The sequence below is a fragment of the Tympanuchus pallidicinctus genome, unplaced genomic scaffold, assembly GCF_026119805.1.
Source record: "Tympanuchus pallidicinctus isolate F22 unplaced genomic scaffold, pur_lepc_1.0 scaffold4, whole genome shotgun sequence".
NCBI classification, from domain to species: Eukaryota; Metazoa; Chordata; class Aves; order Galliformes; family Phasianidae; genus Tympanuchus; species Tympanuchus pallidicinctus.
Window position 1 is genome coordinate 46,803,971 of NW_026294758.1, and position 23,980 is coordinate 46,827,950.

Sequence of the window (23,980 nt, forward strand, 5' to 3'; positions counted from 1 at the left end):
AAATGGAATATTAAATATGATAGAGAAATCAGCAAAGACACTCTAGAATTAGTTAACAATTTTCAGATGTGTAGACTCATGAAGCTAACAAGTTATCTCAAAGATGGTATTTCCAAGAACAGAAACAATAAAAAAAAAAAGCATGCACGCTGGGAACTGAATATACAGGAAGATGACATACAAATTAATTATCCCCATCTCCAACTTCAAAGAAGTGACAAGCAGATAGTGTTACTGACTAATGTCAATAAAATTGTCTGAATCATGAGCATCACTTCTGTGTTCTGCTGGCCAGCAAATCTCTAAGGAAATCTGAAACATTAGTATGCTGTTGAGAGAACAGCTTATGTCACAGTAAAGCAGAGAATAACATAGTTTAGAAAACATTCAGGTTCCAACCTTAGTATTACCATTTCCATCAGATAGTCTAGAGTAAAATTCAAACACTAGTTTTCATATCACATCAGTGCATTCTGCACTCACTTCTGTGATTCTGTAAGCAGGCTTAAAACAGAATAGAGCTCAGGTTACCTTTAGTGGCAGTAATGATAAATTACATTGTTAGTTTAAGAAAAATATAGTATTTCTATCACAGCATTGAGTAAAACTCAATCTCTAAGGAAATTTGAAACATTAGTTTGCTGTTGAGAGAACAGTTGTTTATGTCACAGTAAAGCAGAGAATAACATAGTTTAGAAAACATTCAGGTTCCAACCTTAGTACTACCATTTCCATCAGATAGTCTAGAGTAAAATTCAAACATTAGTTTTCATATCACATCAGTGCATTCTGCACTCACTTCTGTGATTCTGTAAACAGGCTTAAAACAGAATAGAGCTCAGGTTACCTTTAGTGGCAGTAATGATAAATTACATTGTTAGTTTAAGAAAAATACAGTATTTCTATCACAGCATTGAGTAAAAATAGTGATTCATTCCTTTTTTTTTTTTTTTCTATACGGAATATTTATTTAATGTCAGAAATAGAAAATAATGGCTTACAGCTCAGTAAAATTACAGATCAGAATACGCTAGCAGGCAAAAAAATATATACACCTACATTTCTTGTTCCTGTAAATACTGGGTACTCACTTTCCAGAGCTGACCCCTTTCATATGGTCTGTGTAGATATAAATATCTGGAAGGAATTTATTCAAGACACTCCTTGCAGATTCCACCATTCTGTTTGCCATCTGTGGAGACACTCTGACAGAATATCTGTATTTCTGAGCTAAGGAACTGTGATAATGAAAAATAATTAAGAGACTGGCAAAAATAGTCAAGAAGTCCCAATGCATTCTTTCAAAAAATGTAGTTTTGTCCTACATGTAGAATCCTTAAGAGTTGGAAGGAACCTTTAAAGGTCATGTAGTCCAACTTCCCCGCAGTGAACAAGGACATGTACTGCTAGGTTAGATTGCTCAGAGACAGGTCCAGCCTGGTCTTAAATGTCTCCAGGGATTGGGCTTCCCTGACATCTCTGGTTAACCTGTTCAGTCCCTCTTCACTCTCACTGCAAAATACTTTTTCCTTATATCCAATCCAAAACTCCCCTCTTTTAGTACGAAATCATTCCCCCTTGTCCTAATACCACTGACAATGCTGAAGAGTCTGTCCCTTTCTTTCCTCTAGCTCACCTTTAGATACTGAAAGGCTGCTATCAGAGCCTTTTCTTCTTCAGGCTGAATAGCCCCAGCTCTCTCAATCTGTCCTCACAGGGAAGGTGTTCCATTCCTTCCGTCATTTCTCGGGCTTTTCTCTGGAGGCTCTCCAACAGGTTCACGTCCCTCCTGCACTGAGGACTCCAAATCTGGGCGCAGTATTCCAGGTGAGGCCTCACCAGCGCAGAGTAGAGGTGCAGGATCACCTCTCCCAACCTGCAGGCCACACTTCTTTTAGTGCAGCCCAGGATACAGTTGGCTTTCTGGGCTGCAAGGGCGCATTGCTGACTCATGCCCAACTTGCCATCCACCAGTACCCAAAAGTGCTTTTCAGCAGGGCTGTGCTGAATTCTTTCATGCCTTAGCTTGTATTGGTAGTGCAGGTTGGCTTTAACCAGTGCAAGACCTTGCACTTGGCTTTGCTGAATCTCATGAGGTTCACTTGGGCCCACTGCTAAAGCCTGTTTAGATTCCTCTAGATGGCATCCCAACCCTTAGATGTTTCAACTGCATCCACAGCTTGGTGCCATCCACAGACTTTCTGAGGGTGCACTCAACCTCACTGTCAATGTCACTGATAAAGCATTAAAGAGTATCAGTCCCAGCACTGATCTGTGTGAGACACCTCTTGTCACTGATCTCCATCCAAACACTGAGTTCGACCACCACTCTCTGGATTTGATCCTGGAGCCAGTTCTTTGCCCATTGAACAGTCTGCCCATGAAATCCATATTTTTCCAATTTGAAGAGAAGGATGTTGTGGGGCACTGTGTCAAAGACATTAATGAAGTCTAGATATATAGCATCAGTGGCTCTTCCCTTGTCCAATGATGCAGTTATACCACCATAAAAGGCAACTACATTGGTCAAACAGGATAATCCATCCATGAATGTAAGCTCATTTTCCCAGCAAAGCCTGTACATACAGATCATGTACTTAAGTGCTTTCTACAGTCTTTTCACTAATATATCTTGAGTTGAGATACACAGAACATCTACAGAAACACCGACTATTACTGCGAGGTAAAAAGTGGACTTAGAGATGTCCTTCAATAATTTTATCTTGTTATTCTATCATCCTGGATAGTCTGCTATTCATATCCTAGGAAAAGATGTTGGTGGGCAAAATAATTCTGAACTAATAGCAAGAAATCCTTTTCTTCCACCTTAAAGTGGGAGAAATTGGAGAACTGAAAATAAAACAAAAGTTTTACAAAAGAAAAAAAATTTAGAAGGCTAAAACTTTGCTGTCTTCTGCTCTTTTGCAATGCTTTGATGAATTTAAAGTCTCTAATGCTCTAGTCACTCTGCATTCAAAGATAACCATCCCAAGGAAGAAATCATCATCTTTCTGCACATCCTTTGTGCCCTTTTACTCAGGTGCTACTTCAGTAGTTTTCTCAAGAGAGATATTCAAACAGCTAAGAACATCTGTACTCAAAATTCCATCTCAACTAATACACTCATGCTCTGCATTTAAGCAGCCACCTGCTTATACTTACACCTGGTAACACAGAGAAACCATTATCCTGCTACCTGAAGGGAACTTTATCTTCTACAAATTTCTATTGTCTGCTCTTGTGGAGTAGGCAGATGAAAAACTTCAAGATCTTAAGAGTGAAATTGGTAAACAATAAAGAGAACTGATCATTCTGAAGTTAGTGCAGTCAACGTTTTAGATGATTATAAGAAGTTATTTTAACACAAGATCCCCAGCAGTAAGTAAACAGATCTGTTCAGAAGCGTCTTGAAGGATCAAAAAAGCACACGTGAAAGATCCAAGGACTTCTGTTTCTAAACATTTTGTTCTCTACTGGCTTGAATGATCACTTAATGATCAGGCTAAAATAGGATCACTTCTCACTTGGTGTCACATCCCCAAAAAAAAGACTTATCACCGCTCTATTTCAAAAGTCTGTTTTGAGGAGTTCCAGTGTCAGCCCACAGTATTGGAGAAGGGATGGAGGGCAGTGAATGCACTTGTCTGAACGTCCAAGTCTCAAAACAGCAAACAGCAGGAAGTGAGGAATCAATGACAACAACTACCCACAGGGGGTCCTTTTCAGGCTTCCTTTTATTCCTGCTAAGTTTACAGGTGCACTGGCCCAAGGCTGTGGGCAAGTCTGCAATAAAGCAGGATGGGTAAACCCATATGTCAGTGAAGCAGGACTATTCTGTTGAGAGGACAGGATATCATACTTGCTGATGGCACATTCTAGAAAGTCAGGAAATGTCTTCTGTTGGTTCCTTACACTTGACTTACTAGGCAAACTCTTACCTCTGAGAAAAAAAATCCAATTGTTCACATACAATAACCAAATCCACTGAAAGTGGCACAGGGTAGTATTGTGTTTTACAGTCAAGCTGGAAAGATGTCACAAAGCCACTGCTTCCCCTTTCACATAGAAACAGAGGACAGAACTATATATTATAGAGCTGAAGAGGACAAAATAGAATGACTTTCTTCATGGAAAACCATGAAAACAGCCACCACAAGCACACTGAGTTGCATCCTTTCTTCTTCTACAGCTCATGCACACAGTAAAGCTACTCTCACTTGGCAGTGGTGCACTCATCCAAATATGCAGTTGGAATAGAGGTCAAAGCATTCCATTCTTGCATACATCTATGACAGCATGTGTATGGGAACTGCTGAGTCACGGCCTGAACCTCTGATTGATCACCTGAGGTGAGCCATGAGTCAGCCAGAGGAGCACAGCTGAAGGCAATTCACCTGTACTGCCGGAAGGGATGGAGCCAGGCTCCACCCCTCCTAGACCTATTTAAGAGCTGGCTGCCAGAGGGGAAGGATCTCTTCTGGAGATCACCTCTCTTGGTGTTTTGTGGTGAGCTCAGCTGAAGGGTAAGCTCTTCCACTTATTCTCTTTTGTGATCATTGTCTACTTTGCCTAACTTTCTTGATTATATTGTGATTATAACATCTTGATATCTATTGATTATACAATTATATTGTGATTATAACATCCTGGTATCTATTGATTATACAGCATGACATAAGATAAAAGCAGAAATGTGTCTAGAGCAGGAAACCAGCCCCAATTCCTACTTTTCTTGTGAGTGATCAAATCTAGACTACATTCAAACTACAAGCTGGACAATGCTCAAGAGAGCTGAAGCTCATCAATTGTAACATTTAGTATATGCTGCCTATAAGGGATTTCTGCGTCTTCTTATAATAAGAGTACGTTCATAACATATACCATAGAGGTAACAAGCCAAAAATAGAGGACAACAGAAAAAATATTACATATTATACCCTTTTCTTTGAGAAGGAGTAAATCCCTCACTACTTCCCACTCCAATGGCATTGTTGCAGGCAAAGAGCTATCAAATTGCTTCTGGTAAGCCAACAAAAAGATAAGTTCATGTATGTGCAGTGAGGTGTAAAACAAATTATTTTATGCTCCCATTCAACGCTCTGCACTCTGCTCATTAACAACCAAGATGCCAAATATTCAATGTATAGCAAAACTACATTTGTTCCTACTGGATTACGACAAGGTAACATTCCTATTAGTGCTGCTACATGCAAGAAGGAATTTCTTGCTATTGAAAATATTTTAGATCTAAAATATAACAGCACTTTTCATTTACTTGTTTACTGATACTTTCTGAACAACAGTGTTCTGAACACAGTGCTTTTGAGACATGCTGGTGGAATCTGTGTTCTCGCTCCATGAAAAGCGGCCCTGTGTCATCTGCATGTATACTCAGCAACACAGGTATGATGTTGGGATTTCAAATTAGGTGAGTGACTTTTTTCCCTTAAAAGCACTTGTTTAAAAGGAATGTAAGGGAAGGATACGCAGTTCCTCTGATGCGCTTGATTTTGCCTGGGTCAGTGAACTGAATAGGCTGCAAGACCTTTCTCACTGGGCAAGCAAATAATATCTCCCCACCTCCTTTTGGAGGCATTCCTCTCCGGTTGATCTGAAAACAATAAGAAAACAGGTTGCAAAGAACACAAAGAATATATCACAGAATCACAGAATTGTAGGGGTTGGAAGGGACCTCCAGAGATCGAGTCCAACCCCCCTGCCAAAGCAGGTTCCATGACCAGGTCGCACAGGTAGGCATCCATATATTCAATCAGACATAATAGATTTAATTTCACTTAAAATATAATGTTGTCATTATCAGTAAGTAAACACAAGTAAGAAAAAGACATCCTAAAGGCAGAAACAGATTTTTTTCCACCAAACTTATAAGCAACAAATGGTTTCTTTTACTTCTCCCTGCCCCCCACCCCCTTGTTTCTCTCATTTCAAATGCAGTAGGCATGGATTTCCAGTGAAGAAAAAAAAATATACCACTACCAAAAACAAAGACAATCAGGCAAAAAAAAAAAACCCAAACCCTACAATATTTACCAGGGAGGCAACACTAGTTCACTACCATTACATATCTATCTCACTGCTGAAGAAAGTGTTATCTTTTTGTTGCTTAACATGCTTACGTGGGAATCAAAATGAACAAATTCCCTTCTTTTTTGAAAGCCTCTCCATCCCATGCTGATCCCAACGTTCTACCCAAGAAGCAGGGCAGACCAGGGGGCAGTCCCAACTCTGAGCACTGGGAACACTCCCAGGGACAGAGACTAGATAGATATGACAGCTGGGAACTGGAGACCAGGACTGCTGTCACACCATCCAGGCAGAGCCTGATGTTGTCTTGATTCATAGTGGAGCCTGGAGGGGGAATAGTAAAACTGCTACCTTGGACTTCAGGAGGGTGGACTTTGAATTGTTCAAGAGACTAATAGGGGGAGTCCCCTGGCATTCAATCTTAGCAATTAAAGGGGTCCAAGAGAGCTGGTTGCTCTTCAAGGAGGAAGTCTTAAGGGCACAGGAGCAGGCAGTCCCCCTGAGATGCAAAATGAGCCGGTGGGGAAGAAGACAGGTGTGGATGAATAGGGAGCTATTCCTGAGGCTCCGGGAGAAAAAGAGAATCTACCGCCTGTGGAAAGAGGGACAGGCCACTCAGAATGAATATAAGGAAGTTGTTAGGGTGTGTAGAGGTGAAATCAGAAAGGCAAAAGCCCAGCTTGAATTTAACCTGGCTGCTGGGATGAAAAGGAATAAGAAACTCTTTTATAAATACATTAACAGTAAGAGGAGGACAAAGGAGAATATCCACTCTTTGCTGGATGAGGCTGGGAATGTGACCACTGAGGATAAGGAAAAGGTGGAGGTTCTGAATGCCTTCTTTACGTCTGACTTTAAAAGTCAGACCAGTTATCCTCAGGACACTCCTCTCTCTGACCTGGTAATCTTGGCTGGGGAGCACACTAACCCCCCTGTGATTCTGGAAGAAACAGTCAGAGACCTGAGGCCAGCTGAGATCCACCCGAAAATGCTGAGGGAACTGGCAGAGGTGAGAGCCGAGCTGCTTTCCATCATCTGTCAGCGCTCCTTGTTGACTGGTGAGGTCCCAGAAGACTGGAGGCTTGCTAATGTGACTCCCATTTATAAGAAAGGTCATAAGGAGGATCCGGGGAACTACAGGCCTGTTAGCCTGACCTCGGTGCCAGGGAAGGTTATGGAGCAGATTGTCTTGAGGGAGATCATGCGGCATGTGCAGGGTGACCGGGGGATCAGGCCTAGCCAGCATGGGTTCATGAAGGGCAGGTCCTGTTTGACCAACCTGATCTCCTTCTATGATCTAGTGACCCATCTGGTGGATGAGGGAAAGGCTGTTGATGTGGTCTACCTAGACTTCAGCAAAGCCTTTGACACTGTCTCCCACAGCATTCTCCTGCAGAAGCTGGCAGCCAGAGGCTTGGATGGATACACTCTTGGCTGGGTAAGGAGCTGGCTGAAGGGCCGGGCACAGAGAGTGGTGGTGAATGGAGTCAAACCGGTGGTGACCGGTTGTGAGTGGTGTTCCCCAGGGGTCGGTGCTGGGGCCTGTCCTCTTCAATACCTTTATTGATGACCTCGATGAGGGCATCGAGTGCACCCTCAGTAAATTCGCAGATGACACCAAATTGGCTGGAAGTGTGGATCTGCCTGGGGGTAGCGAGGCCCTACAGAGGGATCTGGACAGGCTGGAGAGCTGGGCTGAAGCCAATAGGATGAGTTTCAACAAGGCCAAATGCCGGGTCCTGCACTTCGGCCACAACAACCCCAGGCGACGCTACAGGCTTGGGGCAGCGTGGCTGGAGGACTGCGTAGAGGAAATGGACCTGGGGGTATTGATTGATGCTCGGCTGAACATGAGCCGACAGTGTGCCCAGGTGGCCAAGAAGGCCAATGGCATCCTGGCTTGCACGAGAAACAGTGCTGCCAGCAGGAGCAGAGAGGTGATTGTTCGCCTGTATTCAGCACTGGTGAGGCTGCACCTCGAGTATTGTGTCCAGTTTTGGGCCCCTCACTGCAAGAAAGACATTGAGGCCCTGGAACGTGTTCAAAGGAGGGCAACGAAGCTGGTGAGGGGTCTGGAACACAGGCCATATGAGGAGTGGCTGAAGGAGCTGGGAATGTTCAGCCTGGAGAAGAGGAGGCTCAGGGGAGACCTCATTGCTCTCTATAACTTCCTGAAGGGAGGTTGTGGTGAGCTGGGGGTCAGCCTCTTCTCTCGTGTCATTAGTGATAGGACCAGGGGGAATGGCTTCAAGCTACGGCAGGGGAGATTCAGGCTGGACATGAGGAAGTATTACTTTCCAGAAAGGGTGGTCAGGCACTGGCATGGACTGCCCAGGGAGGTGGTGGAGTCACCGACCCTGGGGGTGTTCAAGGAAAGGCTGGATGTTGTGTTGAGGGACATGGTTTAGTGGGAGCTACTAGGAATAGGTGAATGATTAGACTGGATGATCTTTTAGGTCTTTTCCAACCTTGGTGATTCTATGATTCTGTGTCAGCAATGTTGCAACAGATCCTGGGCCATTGGCAGGATGAGGGGAGAAACTGTGAAGTCAAAGAGGAGCAAAGACTAAAAGTGGATGCTAGGCTTTCATACATTTTAAATAAGTCTTTTCTAGTTAGAAACATTATAGTTTCTACTCTTGAGCCTATTCTAGACACAAATTTATTATGTCTGTAAAAAGTAGTCTTTACAGAAAAGTTTCTTTACTATATACTATATATTCCAAATGGGAAATAAACCTTAACCAAATACAGATCCAGTACCTTTGCTGGTAAAGGAGACAAAAGATTGAATTATTACCTCCTAGCCCTAAGCAGGGGGCAGGAAGAACAGGAGTAAAGAAGAAGAAATTACATTAAGTGAACAGGAACAAGAAAGCAGAAAGGTTTTTTAATTTGCAAAGATCCCCAAGACTCAGAAAGGTCACTTGCATTTGTCACCCTCTCTACATATAGCCTTTGCATCTCTACTCTACTACAGACCTTCAACCATTATATGTGTACTATGCTATTTGAGACATACCATGAACAAGACAAATACTATTATATAATGATATATATTATTTAGATAGGAACAGATATCTGCTAGAGACAGAAGAGGGAAGCAAGCATATAGTCCCATGAAGCAGTTGAAAGCATTGTTCCCATGTACATTTAGAAAGAAAGAAACATACTCTCATACCTTGATTTCCAGACTTTCACCATCAATTCCAAATTTTTTCAGTAGTGGTAGAGCCGTTGCCTTAAGGACATCAACCTACAGAACACATAGTTTTAACAGCAGACCCTTTATTGAAATTACATAAGTCAGTAACTTAAAAGTCATATGAGATGTCTAACAAGGATGAAGATTCCCTGTGGTAGGCACTCTGTGGGCAGGCATAGGAGGGCAGAGAGCTTCATTTACTCTTAAATTATCACAAGATTTCACTACTTACAAAATTTACAACAGCACTATGGAGATGGAATTTCTTATTCAGGATTTCTTCCTTAGTCTAACTTCTGTTATGGTTCAGCTAGAACTGCTCACTTGTTTCTCTGAATGTGGTTACAAAAAAAAAAATAAAAAATCTTATGCTGTTATGAAAAAATTCTGACAACTGAAATATATGATGATTCCAAGAGCATAGAGCATATAGAGCAGCCCCTTGAACTGGCAAGGAGCAACCTTACTGTTTTGTCAAGAACTTCTCATCTGTTTCTGGAAACAGAAGTTTCTAGGTAACTAGAAGAGTCTAAAGCAAATGAAAAATCATTCACTTCCCTTGGAGCCACCTACTCACTAGAACTAGGTCTCAGCTAGATTTTCCATGCCACTGCTCCTTCTGTTTCACTAAACTAAGACCACAATGACTGTCTGATGTCTTTCTTCCACTGAACCTTTAGCACTAAATGTGACAAAACTGATTCAAGCAGAGCAATAGCAAATCATGCAAGACAAACTTGGGAAAGATAGGACCAGGACAGCATGACCAAAGAGGAACTAAAATTCAGGTGGAGAAAGAAACAGGTTCACTGTACACAGCACTGTGAAGATGCAGAAATAAAGCATCCTTCTTTCCATGGTTTCAGCAAGAATTGTTGACCCCTGAGTTTCATGTCTCTGCTTTGAAACTGTGAAAGTACTGAAAACAACCTGCTAGAGCCACCCGAGTTGCTACAGTTCTCATTTTCCAAACTTTGCTGGTCACCATACTTGAGAGAGATTTTGAGTTGCTTTCAATGATATCAAGTATGTATCAGTATTTTAATGTCTTCATAAAAGATCTGTAAAACAGAGATTTATGTATTTAAGAAGCTCATGGTACAGCCCCTTACTACCTTAATTCTGCCCCTCAGCAGTATTCACTAATTTCACTGATTTGACTTTTGAAGGAAAATCCTCTAATAACACGCATATGGACACCCATCAACACATGTGAATACTGCTGGCACAGGTGATTAAATTTCAACATACCAGTCTGGTTTGAGTAAGGTTAAAAATATTTCTCCCTTTCTCTTCTAAAAATGCACATACCATTGAAAAAAGAAAAGCTTTACTGCATAGATGGAAACTCCCTTCTTCTCCTCCATATCCACTTTTGCAATTCTTCGGATTAAAACTTGCCTGGAAGAAGACTGTTAAGGAAATGCTGAAAGCTGGTTCAATCTTAAGTCTGGTTTGGTTGTTCCCAAAAGTTTCAAGACTTGTTGCAGTGTTTCGTCCCCAGAGAAGTCCAGACATGATACCTATCAGGTACAAATGCACAGTAACAGATTGTCTCTGTTCCAGATTTACAGCCTGAGCCGAGAAGATAACTGGCAGTATGTGAATAGTGGAAAAGACTATTCTGATTAAGAGAAGGATGAGATCATGCAGAAGTGGTGATTACTTAACTGAAAGTGAAGACAACAGCAGAACTGAGATTCAAAACCCTATTTTCCAGGATCTTGCCTATCACTCAATCATAAAACTACCTTTCACTTCCCCTTGGAAGGATGTTATTCCATCTCTGCAGCAAACAACACAATACCAAGGTGTACCACAACAAAAGCATCATACAACAGAGGGCATACCACACCACAAATGCCAACAAGTTGCTACATCCAAATTGCTTGTTCATTAGTTGATGAACCTTTTCCTTTAAAGAAGTTGACAGTAACTAAAAGAAAAAATCTTTAAAAACCTTCTAGTGACATGCAGAATCCCTTAGCTAGCAAAAGGTGCAAAAAACAAAGACATATTGGTATGTGCTTGTTCCCTTCCTATATAGTTATTAGCTCTGCACAGAACAGCAGAGCTGTTTACCTGTGCCATACACACATTACATTTGCTGACTGGACCTATATTGTGTGCAATGCACCAGAGTTCAGCAAATTAAAAAAAAAAAGATGAGAGGAGTTAGTAGGAAAAACTTTTGCTTTCCTGGAATTACAACTGCTTAATTCTGATTAACACTGAAGTTCATCATTCCCAAGCCCAAACTTTACATACCAGTCTCAAGCCATCAGAAAAGTCATTTCTGTGGAAAGTCCTATGACATAATGTTTGTAAACTCAACCATTAAGAACAGTTACAGACAAACCAACTGTAGCACTCTGAATCTGTCACAGTAACAGCACTGGAGAGAAGGAAATGGAAATACAGGAGTGAGGAGCTGCATGCTGCTTCCACTCCTGTCAAAAAGGGGCCTTAGAAAGATATCCCTCCCATCCTCCCTGTACTGTCTATACAGAGAAACTCAAAACTACATCAGCTATGCATGTCAGTCCCATACAAATGGTCCCACAAACTGTTCAGGGTCAAGTCTCACCTGTGGTCACAGAAAAAAAATGTAATTTAAACACAAGTTGCCAGTGAATAGTTCAGGCTAGTATTCCGAAGCCATGTGGAGATCTCTTCCTAACAGAGCATTATCCCTCTCACTCATTTTGGACGTATCACACTAATGTTGCCACTCCCAACCTGCACAAGTGCACATTATCCTGTATTCCAAAAGCCACAGTATCCTCCTGATCACTGTTTGCACAACTATCACTACAGACACCAGTTGCCAAAATGCTCTTCATTGCATGCCATGGGTGGAATATCAGTGTATGCAAACAAACAAATCTATACTTCTACCCCACCAACCAGCCTGATCTATGACTCAATGAACTCAGCTGAAAGTTTTCCTTCCACAAGCCATTCTTCAACAATACCTTTCCTCTTCCCTCAACCACTTCCACTCCCCGCTGCAGGAGATTACCATGTTACCTATGTCCTTCTGACCAAAGGAAGTCCTGCAAAGAGTGACTTCAAACCCACAGCACAGCTATTGCATCCAACAAATATTTTTGAAAGTAACTTCATAGCTGTAAAAGTAGTGAGCTCAGGGATGACAGTAGATTTCAGAAAGCCCCTGGGTCAGCCTAACTGCTCACTGCTACCATAAAGCAGAGACTCCACTTCTCTCACTGCCCACTTCACTTCTGGATTCCTCCTTGAGAAAATGCAGGGAATGTCAGCTATTTTGCCAGTTAGTTAGGGAACTGGCTTAGCGAAGGCTCTGAAAAGTGTCTGCAGCATTGGAATCAACAACAGTGCATGGCTGAAAGCAGGAGATAGGGATGAGAGGCTGGCAGAACCACCTTATTTTTTTGAGCTCAAAATGGATAGTACATGAGCAATCATGTTTAAATCTGTATGTAAGTTGTCATATGTGTAGATCTGAATTTGCCCATTTACCCACAGATGACAGATGTAGACAAGGATGCCTCTTACAGAGTTAACATAACTTCAAAATATAGACATATGTTAACAAAATACAATATCCTTCTTACAGACTAAGCTAAACTTCAAAATCCAACCAAACAGACAACATAACTTCCAACACAGGTGAGCAGGTGCCTTGCCTTTCATATCTATGAATGTGAACTAGAGAGACACATACATGAAGAATGAGAGGAAAAATGCCTTGTTAATCTTAAACTAGTCACGAAGTATTAACACTGGTTTTCCCTCCATTCTTCCCCTTGGACAAGCGGAAAAAGTGCAGAAGGATAGACCAATCTGAGACCAACATTTTGAGAAAAGCATAAATACATTTTCACCCAGCTGCTAAGCACCTTCTACTTACTGAACAATAAAAAGCCCAAATAAATTTGAAATCAAGTTTCCAGGTACTTAAGCACCAAAATCATTTAAGGTACCACTTAAAATTGCATGTTTAGTTTCAACAACCTACAGAGAAGTGGGAGGTACAAAATACATTGTAAAAACACTTTAAGTTGGTGTTGTTTTAACCAGCAAGCAGCTCAGCACCAGAGATTTACACATTTTCCCTCAGTGGGATAAGGAAGAGAACGAGGAAGAAAAAAGAAATCTCATGAGCGGAAGCACAGAGTCACGGAACCATTTAAGTTGCGACGTTTAATGGCAATCTAATCCAACACCCTTGCAATGAACAGGGACATCCACAGCTACATCAGGTTGTTCAGGGTACCATCCAGCCTGACCTTGAATGTCTCCATGGATGGAGCAGCCACCATCTCTCAGTGCAACATATTCCAGTGCTTCACTACTCTGAGATAGAGTTTAATAGGATACGCAAGGAAGGGAAAATAATAAAATACATAAAATAAGTGATATATAACATAAACGCTCACCACCTGCCAGCCAATGCCCAGCCAGTTCCTAGGCAGTAGTAGCTGCCTCTCTCCTGATAACCGCCCTGCTAGCCAATTCCCCCATGTTTTACTGTTCATCTTACAGTATAGAATATTCCTTTGGTCAGTTTGTGCCAGCTGTCTTGGTTGTGTCCCCTCCCAAATTCTTGTGCATTGCCTGCCTCCTCACTGACTGAACAGCACAAGAAGAGTCCTTGGCTCTGTATAAACACTGCTCTGCAACAGCTAACACACTGATGGGTAATCAGTGTTATTTTTCTCCAGCATCCAAAATACAGCACTAGTATATATAGTATAGTATATATATACTAGCCACTACAAAGAAAATAAACTCTGTCCTAGCTGAAACCAGGACAAACATGCACTTAGTTTGAAATTTATTCAGATAATTTAAACAGACATAAGCCAGACTTCAACCAGTTTTAGGAGCCATTATCAAGCCATTATCACCATTTAGCAATTTACTGCTATTTGTTAGCTGAGCCAAACTAACTAGTTGTGCTCTGCAACGTGCATAACAATGCATAAGCACACAACTCTGCATTTTACATCTACTGCAAACACACTGCAAACTAATGGAATTTAGCTGCTGTAACCCCAGTATCATTCTGTGCCTGAGCTTAGGCAGATGTAAGCCACTTTCAAGCACAAACTAACTGGCTCTGGTTCTGACACTCCTTTCAAGTAAGGTTGTTTAATTGTTGGCCAATGTGCCTATTCTATTCTAATATATATACTTTATATATTCTAATATACATGTTCTATTCTAACCCTCCCTATTCTGGGTTAATTCCCACAATCAGAACTCAGCGACTTAGATGAGCATCCAAACTTAATTGAAAGCAACATTCAGACTGGATTGCTCTTCCTCTCTTTATTTAAGAAAAGAAATCTCTTCATTGTGGTGAAAAAGATGCAGCCAACATAACAGTCTCAGTAATAGACTGCGAAGAGCTGCCCCTGACAAACAGTCATAAACAGGTTGAGAGCGTCAGGTTAAAGTTAGGGACTGAACCAATAAAAGGCACCTGTTGCTCCGGGTCTACTAAATGCCATTTGATCAATGCGAGCCTGCTGATGAGGCCTTTTTGCTTCAGCTGCAAGATGCATCACACTCATAAGATCTTACCCTAATTTCAACCACCCAGATAAATACTGGGAAAACAACATAGTGAGCTAGCTGCAAACAGCCCAGGAGAATCCTGGAGTCCATTGATGAGAACTTTATGGTTCAAATACTGGACAGAGGTGAAGCATTACTGGACCTGGTGGTCACCAACAAGGAGGAAATTGCAAAAGAAGTTTTGATTGAAGGCAGCTTGAGCTGCAGCAACCATGTCCTAGTCAAGTTCATGATCTTTAGGAATGTGGGCCTGGCAAAGAGTGGAATCAGGATGCTCAACTTCAGGCCGTTTAAGGAAGTGTTGGATGAGATCCCTTGGGAAACTGTCCTTAGGAACAAAGGAACAGAAAAGAGTTGGCAACATTTCTATTCCACACCTTTCTATGAGTGCGTGGCAGAGCAAGGACCTGCTGGTAAGGCTGAGAGAAAAAAGTAAAAGCAGTGGAAGCAGAGATGGGTGACCTGGGAAGAATATAAGGATACTGCCCACATATGTAGGGATGGAGGCAGGAAAGCCAAGGTGTAGATGGACTTGAACTTGGCAAGGAATGTGAAAACAAGAAAGGATTCATTAGATACGTTAGGCAGAAGAAACAGGCAAAGGCGAGTGTACTCCCTCTGATAAAAGAAACAGGACTGCTAGCCTTCTCAGATACAGAGAATGCTGAAATACTTAATGAGTTCTCTGCTTCAGTTTTCACGGAAAGTCAAGGTTCTCATGCTTCTCATGTCCCTGAGCTTCTAAAGCAGAGGAGCAAAATCCCTCTCAGTGTAAGAGCAGAGCAAGTCTGAGATGACCTGAAGAGATTGGATGAGTACAAATGTACTGGGCCAGATGACATGCATCCTAGGGTTCTGAAGGAACTGGCTTATGTGATTGCCAATCCTCTCCCCAACATATCTGACAAATCATGGCTGTTAAGCAAAGTCCCTGGTGACTGGAAAAAGGGAAACACCACTCTCATGTTTAAGAAAGGGAAAAAGCAGGATGCAGAGAACTAGACCTGTGAGCTTTCTGTCTGGGAAGACAACACCGCAGATCCTCATGGACACATATAAGATGAAGATGACATCTGAAACAGCCAGTGTGGCTTCACCAACGGCAGATCATGCTTGACCAGTCCAGTGGTCTTCTAAGTGGAGTGATGGCATTGGTGGACCAAGGAAGGGCAACTGATGCCACCTATCTGGACTTGTGCAAAGCCTTTGACATGGACCCACACCAGATCCTTGTCTCTAAATTGGAGAGAGAGGTGGATTTGAAGGCTGGACTACTAGTGGATAAAGAGTTGGTTGGACGCTCATAGCCAGAGGGTTGTTATCAGTGGCTCTATGTCCAGGTGCAATGGGATCAGAAATGACGTTCTCCAAGGGTCCATCTTGGGACCAGCACTCTACATCTTTATCATCAATGACGCAGACAGTGGGATTGAGTGCATCCTTAAAAAGTCTGCACACAACATAAAGCTGAGTGGTGCAGCTGACACAATAGAAGGGAGGGATACCATCCAGACGGGCCTGCACATGCTTGAGAAATGGGCACGTGAGAATCTACTGAGGTTAACAAGGCCAAGTGCAAAATGTTGTACTTGGGTCAAGGCAATCTCAGATACAAGTACAGACTGGGAGAAGAACTCAATGAGAGCAGCCCTGCAGAGGACTTGCAGGTCTTCTGGACAAAAAACTGGACATGCACCAACTGCATGCTCTTGCAGCCCAGAAGGCCCATAATACCCTGGGCTTCATCAAGACAGGGGGACCACAGGGGGAGAGAAGCAATCCTGCTCCTATGTGCTGCACTGGTAAGGCCCCACCTGGAAATCTGGGACCGCCAGTACAGAAGGGATGTGAAGAGGGTCCAGAGGAATTCCATGATGATGATCAAAGGGTTGGAGCACCTCTCCTATGAAGACAAGTTGAGGAAATTGGGCTTGTCCAGCCTGGAGTAGAGAAGGCTGCAGAAAGACCTCGCTGCAGCCTCCAAATGCTTAATGGGAACTTATAAGAAAGAAGTAGATCAACATTTTACACAATCTGATAGTGACAGGACAAGGTAGAACGGCTTTAACTGTAAGAGGGTAGATTTAGGTTAGATATTAGGAAGAAATGTTTTACTTAAGAAGATGTTGAGGCACTGGAAGATGCTGTCCAGAGAGGCTGTGGATGCTTCGTCTCTGTTGTTCAAAACCAGGCTGGATGGGGCTGTGGTTGGCAACCCTGCCCATGGCAGGGCAATTAGAATCAGATGACCTTTAATATCCCTTCCAATATAAGCCATTCTATGATTCTAAAAGGATCGAAGATTCCTTCTTTGTCACAGCCAACTTTTATAGACAATTTCTTCTTTTAATAGCAAATCAGTATGTAATGGGATGTAAACTTTTCCCTAACTGTGGGAGAAGTGAATTAGTGGAAGGGCCTCACATGACATTTAGAGAGTTTCCAAATGAGAAAACAGAAGCAGTATAGAACAGAAGTCAAAGAGTGGAATATCGAATGTAATGTGGAGAGCAAAAATGGAACAGTTCAGTACAGTTAGTAGTTTTATCTAGACAGCTTGTTGGCAGATGCAGTAATACTGCATGCTGTAAAAGATCACAAAAAAACACAGTATACTTTATAGACTTCTTCCTAATCTTTATTTAGAAAGAAAGAATCCTCCTCCAGTACTTACATTTTATTACTTACCGAAGGATCTACTCGATCATTTGTTACTCCCCTCAGGACAATCTTCAGTGGATGTTTCATGAAGGGTGCCAAACAGAGAAGACTTTCTAAGTAGTAGCCAATACTGCGGCTAGGGCTGCAGTCATGTTCCAGTGAGCCCCCATATAGAAGACCAGGCTGATAATACAAGGTAGTACCTGGGAGAGAAGCCAGTGAGGAAAAAAAGAAAATTAAAGCAATGTCAGCATGATAGCCATTACTGCAGCATAAAGACACTTTACAACCAGGGAAAGCAGGTTTTATAGAAAACTGGCAGCACTACCACCACACTACTTCAAAGACCACAGTAAATAAATGGGTCAAGGCAGATGACTGTTTGTCTTGTACATCATTTCTCCTCCTTCCTGCCCTCCTCCAAAATTAAGAAACTCTAACTATCCCCAAAATGCTGAAACAAGCAACTATCTTTTAAACAACAATCTTTAAAAGCAACAATCTTTTAAAGAAGATAGAATGAAATTATGCTCTGTTGAAAACCTGTCTCAGTATATCCAGTGACATATTATCCACCTTACTGACAAACCAGTCCAGAAAATCTACACATAATCTACACAACTGAGATTCCTACATGGGATGCTTCTTGATCAAAGTAACTGTAACTCCTCTTAGGAACATGACTTGGCAAGATCTGGCTTGGTTCAGTTACTTTCCTCTGCTAGGAGATCCTACATATTAAACAAAATATTACCCTCAGCTTCAGTGCACTGCACTCTGAAGATGCATCATCTTATATGTATTTCTTTACTAAAAAGCTTCTGTGCTTAGTAACATCTAATTCATGGAGTCAATGCTATCTAAACACATACCTGTCAAGCTGCAATTTTTACTTCAAGTAATAGAGCCTGGAAGACTGCAACAGAGGAAGAAGAGAAAACAGACCTCACCTGTTTGGTTTATCTCAATCCTAGAGCCATTTGTCACTTTGTCAATAAGGCGAATAAAACATGCTTCAAAGTCTGAGGAACAGAACAAAGAAATAATCTTATAGTTACTTAAATTTACTCCTGAAAACAGCAAGAAACTTCAGCATACCAGACTTAAACATTTTCCTTTGCATTAAGCAAATGGAGAGCAAATGATAGAAGCTGGTGCGTCTGATCACCCAAGCCCAGGATAAAGCTGTTGACAAGTTACATTTTGCTTACAATAAGGGTAATGTTTGCATGTACGTACAAATCCTAGCCAACAGGACTCCACGTAAAACCCCAAGTACAACAAGCTAATGACAGCTTCCCACTATCCTCTGTAACATAGTTTAGAACTGCTATTCAGATGTGAAGCACTACTGAAGCATGGGAACCACGAGCTACCTGGAGATATTCCAGTTTTCTATTTTCAAAACTATCAATGGCAGTGCTAAGACTACAAAAACTTAATTCTTCCCATCACATCTCTGGAGTTGATGTCCCCCAGTACAAGAAAGACAGGGAGCGGTTGGAGAGGGTCCAGAGGAGAGCCACAAAGATGATCAGGGGGCTGGAGCACCTCCCCTATGAAGACAGGCTGAGGGAGCTGGGCTTGTTCAGCCTGGAGAAAAGAAGGCTGCGGGGTGACCTCATTGCAGCTTTTCAACACCTAATGCAATTCACAACACAGCCGTTCCGCGCCCCATCGTGCCCCCGTGCACCGCCAGTATCCATTCTGGGGACGAGGGCTCCGCATGGGAGCAAAGGGCTGCCTGCCGCGGGGCTCCCCAAACGGCTGCGGGCTCCCAGGACAGTGATCCTCACCCGGGCCCTCAAGTGATCCCGTTCGGGCACGCAGCGGGCACGTCCCGCGGCCGACACCCGGCCCTCGCCGTCCGGATCCCTCCTCAGCGGCGGGCCGAGCAGCGGGTGGGTTCGCCCTCCGTGGCAGCGCCCGGTTAGCAGCTCGGCTCCGCCACTCTCTCCACCCGCACCCTTAGGGACTCTGCCGGCGCCTCGCTCACCGCGGAGACCGGGGTCCTCCTCTTTGGCGCGGATCTTGCGGATTTTCAGCGGCCGACCGCTGAGCGTGGACAGCACCAGCCGCTGCCGTAGGAAGTTGCACCCCGCGAAGCTGAGGCACTGTCCGCTACCACCGCCGCCCGCCATGCCACCGCACTGCCCCGCGGCGCCCGGCGCGCCCACGTGGTTGTGAACAGGAAGCGCTGGGACAGCAGGGGGCAAAGGGCAGGGGGCGGGGCGGGGCGCCGGGCCGGTGGCGGACGGGCCGGTGGGAGGGAGGAAGGGGTGGTGCCCGGGGAACCGCGCGGCCGCCCCGCCCCGCCCCGCCCCGCCCCGCGCCGCCGCTGGGAGCAATGTGCGCGCGGCGCTGCTGTGCGGGATGAGCCGTGGTCCTGCTTGCGGGGCCGTGCCTCGAGAGTCGGTAATTAAATATTGCTCCTTTCTACTCGTCGTGCGTGTGTTTTTTTTTATTGCAGGCTGGTGCTTGTCTGCCTCTGGTTTGGTGTAGTCTTTCACCCGCGCTGTTACGTGGTGCTTTGTTTCTGCAGCCTCAGCTTCTGTGGGATGCCTGAATCCCCGTTATCTGACAGATGAAGAATTAAATCGCGGGGTGGAGCACGGCTTGGGGACCAGGATACACTTCTCAGATAAGAACGAATGAGCTTCTGGCAATGCGTTCAGTCAAACTTTTTTTTAAAGTAATTTATTGCTGACCGTCATGAGGGTAATTAATGAAAGAACCACTTGAGATTCCTGCTTTAGGGCTGTCTTTGAGGGGAGTGTGGATTACAGTATGGGTAACAGTTAATTGCTGGCATACATTTATGCCCATGTAGGAAGAAGTTCCTTGTGTTACACAAAAAACTAAAAACACAGAAAAGTGATCTCATATCCTGTGCTGGAGGGAGCCCACAATACTGTGGTGTTTTCCACAAATATATTTTGCTTTGTGTTTCCTCATGTGCAGAAACTCATGTTAGCTCTTATCCCTGGTTAATACAGTTTGTGCTTTGCTATGGACAAAGTCAGACTGTTAGCAGGGAGCAGCTGACAGCTTCCAGGACATGTGGGTGAGTGCTGCACAGGCAGGCAGTGCCTTCACTGACCAAAGCACAGAAGAGGTGCTGGGTCCATTGACAGAAGTTTGTCAGACCCGGGATCCAACTAGCAGATCCAGTTATGAAGAGTAGTGGATGGGGATAAAGATAAACCTGTATCCTAGGTCTGAGGGGCCCATCCAGGAGGTGGGACAGGCCTGGTATCCCGTCAGGAAGTGCATCTGGAGGTATCTAAACCTGCAGTGTAGCTGAGGCAAGGAACAAAAGCCCTCAGGACCTGTGCTTAACAGGAGCTGAGTGAGTGAGAGGCTGCTGGTGGAGATGCTGAGGACCATTAGTGACTGTTGATGTATGTATGATCCCAGCAGTGATCTCTCTATCTTCAGTGAGAAACATTGGCTGTAGGAAGCAATGCTGTTTCTGATTTTCTTGTGTGTTCTCAATGTAGACCTTCCCCTAGATATATTTGTGATATTTGATTATATTATATTGACATATTTGTGTACTCAATAGATGTGTTTCAGTTTTGTCTGTGCCTTAAGCACCTTCTGGGAGAACACAGCAGCTCAAAAAATACACTTAGAAAGATAGCAAAAGTGGAGTTTAAACTTAGTATTACTACCTGGATATTCGGATGAGTTAAAGATGAAATAGCCCCTGATCTAAACTGAAGCAGCATTGTGGGTGCAGAATCCCTGTTATCTAGAGAAAAATGAAATCTTGTTTTTTTCTGGACGTCCTTTCAATGATGGACCACATGCCATGAATACATATGGCTACAAACAGAAAAGATCTGAATGTTTTTCATGCAAACCGCTAACACTTCAATTTCTTTTGAATAAGTTGTTTTCCAGAGACAGAGCATTTATTTAGATATATTTTTTTGCCAGGATAGTAACTCTTTGCAAGAACTATGACGTCCTCTTATTAGCTGCTTGGTAGCTCAGCTTTTTTTATCGATGCAACTAAGGTTCATTTGTTATTTAGATAAACTGATCTACAGGCTACTTGTAATGATCTATCACAATTTGACTACTTACAGTCCTCAGAAAAAGAAATTTGGTTTTACTGGTAGCTATTCTGTTTTTGGCTGGGACGGAATAGCTCATGTGTTGCTGTATTTTGGATTTGTGACCAAAACATTGATGATGCAGCGATGTTCTGGATATTACTGAGCAGCACTTGCACAAAGAGTATTTTCTGTTATTAATACTCCCTCAAACACTCTCGAGGCTGGGGGTACATGACAGGCTGGGAGGCGACACAGCCAGGGCAGCTGATCCCAGTTGACTGAAGGAGTGTTTCATACTGTGTAACATCATACTCAGCAATAAAAACTGTGAAGGAGAAAGGAGGGACTTTCAGAGCTGTGGCTTTTGTCTTTCCGAATAACTGTTAGCTGTGATGAAGTCCTGCATTTCAGGAATGTGTCTGAACATCTACCTGCCAGTGGGAATTGGTGAATTAATTCCTTGTTTTGCTTTGCTTAATGTGTGGCTTTAACTTTATCAATTTGTCTTTATCTCAAGCCACAAATTTTCTCACTTTTGCCTTTCTGATTCTCTTTTTCATCTCACCAAGCAGAAGGAGTAAGCAAGTGAATTGTGTCGTGTTTAGCTGCCTACCTGGATTAACATGGAACAAAATGGAAATTGCATTGCAGTTATCGACCTGCAGTTTCATGTTGTGAAATGGACAATTTTATATGGCTAAACTTGGATTACCACTGAATCATAGCTCCCAAATCATAGACTTGTTCCTGAATGAACACACTGTGATCATTTTAAAGGGAAGTCTTCTATATTTTAACATTCAGCTCTGTGTCGTATTCTACTTTTAAGCCTACAAATTTTTATTTATTTATTTATTGTTTGTTTGTTTAATACATTTGCATTTATTTTGCCTGCACAGTAACAAAGTGCTTCTTGATGTTCCAATGGAGCGTCCTGTGTTTCAGTTTTTACCCATTGGCTCTTGTACTGAGGCTGAGCGCACTGAAAAGAGCCTGGCTACATACTTTTTGCAGGTATTTATGTACATTAATGAGATCCCCACTGAGCTTTCTCAAAGCTGAACAGTCAAGACTCACTCAACCTCTCCTTGGAGGAGGGATGTGTCAGTCCTCCTGTGGTGAAAATGCAGTCATTCTGACAGCTTTAAAGTCTCTAGTTAAAGCAAATTGTTCAAACCTGGAGTGCTAGTTAAAAACAATAAACAGAAGCCTGAGATGCATTTGTCATTTTGAAGAGACTCATGGAAACAGTCAATTGCTTGTAGTGATAAAACTTCTCAGCTTTCTGAAGGTTCAAAATTGAACCATTCTGATATCATTAGGAAACTGCAATACTTGAGCATCATTTTGAAATTCTTTCTTTTTTCTTTTTAGTTCTCTTCAAATATTGCTGTCCAGGTCAAGAGATTTTAGAATCAACTTTCAGTTATTTATGAAGATTAAATCTGTTTCAAATAAATCTGTACTATCTGAATGATAGCCTATTTTTTAATAACTATCATGTTTCTCAGATATTTTTTTCCTTAATGTGCCTTGAGGTGCTGGTGGTTTTACTGTCTGGAGTGTATTTTCCCATACTTCATTCATCTGTATAAGCAGTGAAGAACCATCAGTTCTGTACAGAAACTTTGTTTTTTGTGGTAGTTATCACTTTGCATAAATAAGTCATAGCTTCTTTGAAAGGAAAAGGCTATCTCATACAAACCCTGCTGAAGGATTAACCTGCTGAAGGAGGTTAGTAGTGATAAGGTTGATGGTTTGGAAAAAAAAAAAGCTTCTAACACTACTTCAATCTTGAATAGATTTGAAAGACAAGAAAATAAGATAGTATATTTTATATACAGTTTTGTTGCAGGTACTCTCCTTTAAGTTCAGTCCTTTACAGTTTAATTGGTGTGACATTTAAAGTTTAAATCAGCTGTTCAACTGACTGGATAGTTGACTTTTGAAATTACTGGTAAATTGTGCTAGTTTTAAAGCATATTAAATGAATTTTTGAAAATTTTGAGAAATTTATGTAGGAATTTTTTGTCAAATGTTTAAAATTACTATAATTTAAAGGAGGAATCCTGTAACTAACAGTTTTAGAGAGTTTTACAAAAAGAAAAAAAAAAGTATCTTAGTCCAAATTGCCTAAAGTAGTGTCATGTGTAATGAACATTGCTGTGTCATCTGTGGAGGAATGCCTTAGTAATATAACCTCATGTACTAACAGAATGAACTCTTGGGAAGGAAAGAAATCCTGGTCAGTGGGAAATTCAGTATGATTTACGAGAAACTTGTTTGTGCAAAGGAGGATGTACCACAGTTTGTTTTCAGCTAGGATATGCTCAAGGTAAGTTATTTACCCAAGATTTAATTTTAAAGTATAAGTCAAATTCACCAAAATGTAAGTTGATGATCTCAGAGAATCTGAGTAATTCCCGTTCCGAAGTACTAA

The 23,980-nt window shown here is 42.4% G+C and overlaps 1 protein-coding gene across 2 annotated transcripts in view; it reads right to left on the reverse strand.

Annotated features, from left to right (window-relative positions):
* The window catches only part of RCL1 (RNA terminal phosphate cyclase like 1), a 37,073-nt gene extending 17,416 nt beyond the window's left edge, over positions 1-19,657 (reverse strand). For both annotated transcript variants that reach the window (XR_008210471.1, XM_052700479.1), the window contains exons 1-6: positions 19,473-19,657; positions 18,427-18,498; positions 17,504-17,679; positions 9,227-9,301; positions 5,487-5,611; positions 1,092-1,217 (exon numbers count right to left, since the gene is read on the reverse strand). Coding sequence is in view for 1 of the 2 variants with exons in the window: in XM_052700479.1 (XP_052556439.1) it covers positions 1,092-1,217; positions 5,487-5,611; positions 9,227-9,301; positions 17,504-17,679; positions 18,427-18,498; positions 19,473-19,617 (719 nt within the window). In the remaining variant the exon portion in view is untranslated. The remainder of the gene's footprint in view (positions 1-1,091; positions 1,218-5,486; positions 5,612-9,226; positions 9,302-17,503; positions 17,680-18,426; positions 18,499-19,472) is intronic.
* Positions 19,658-23,980: the final 4,323 nt, after the last annotated feature.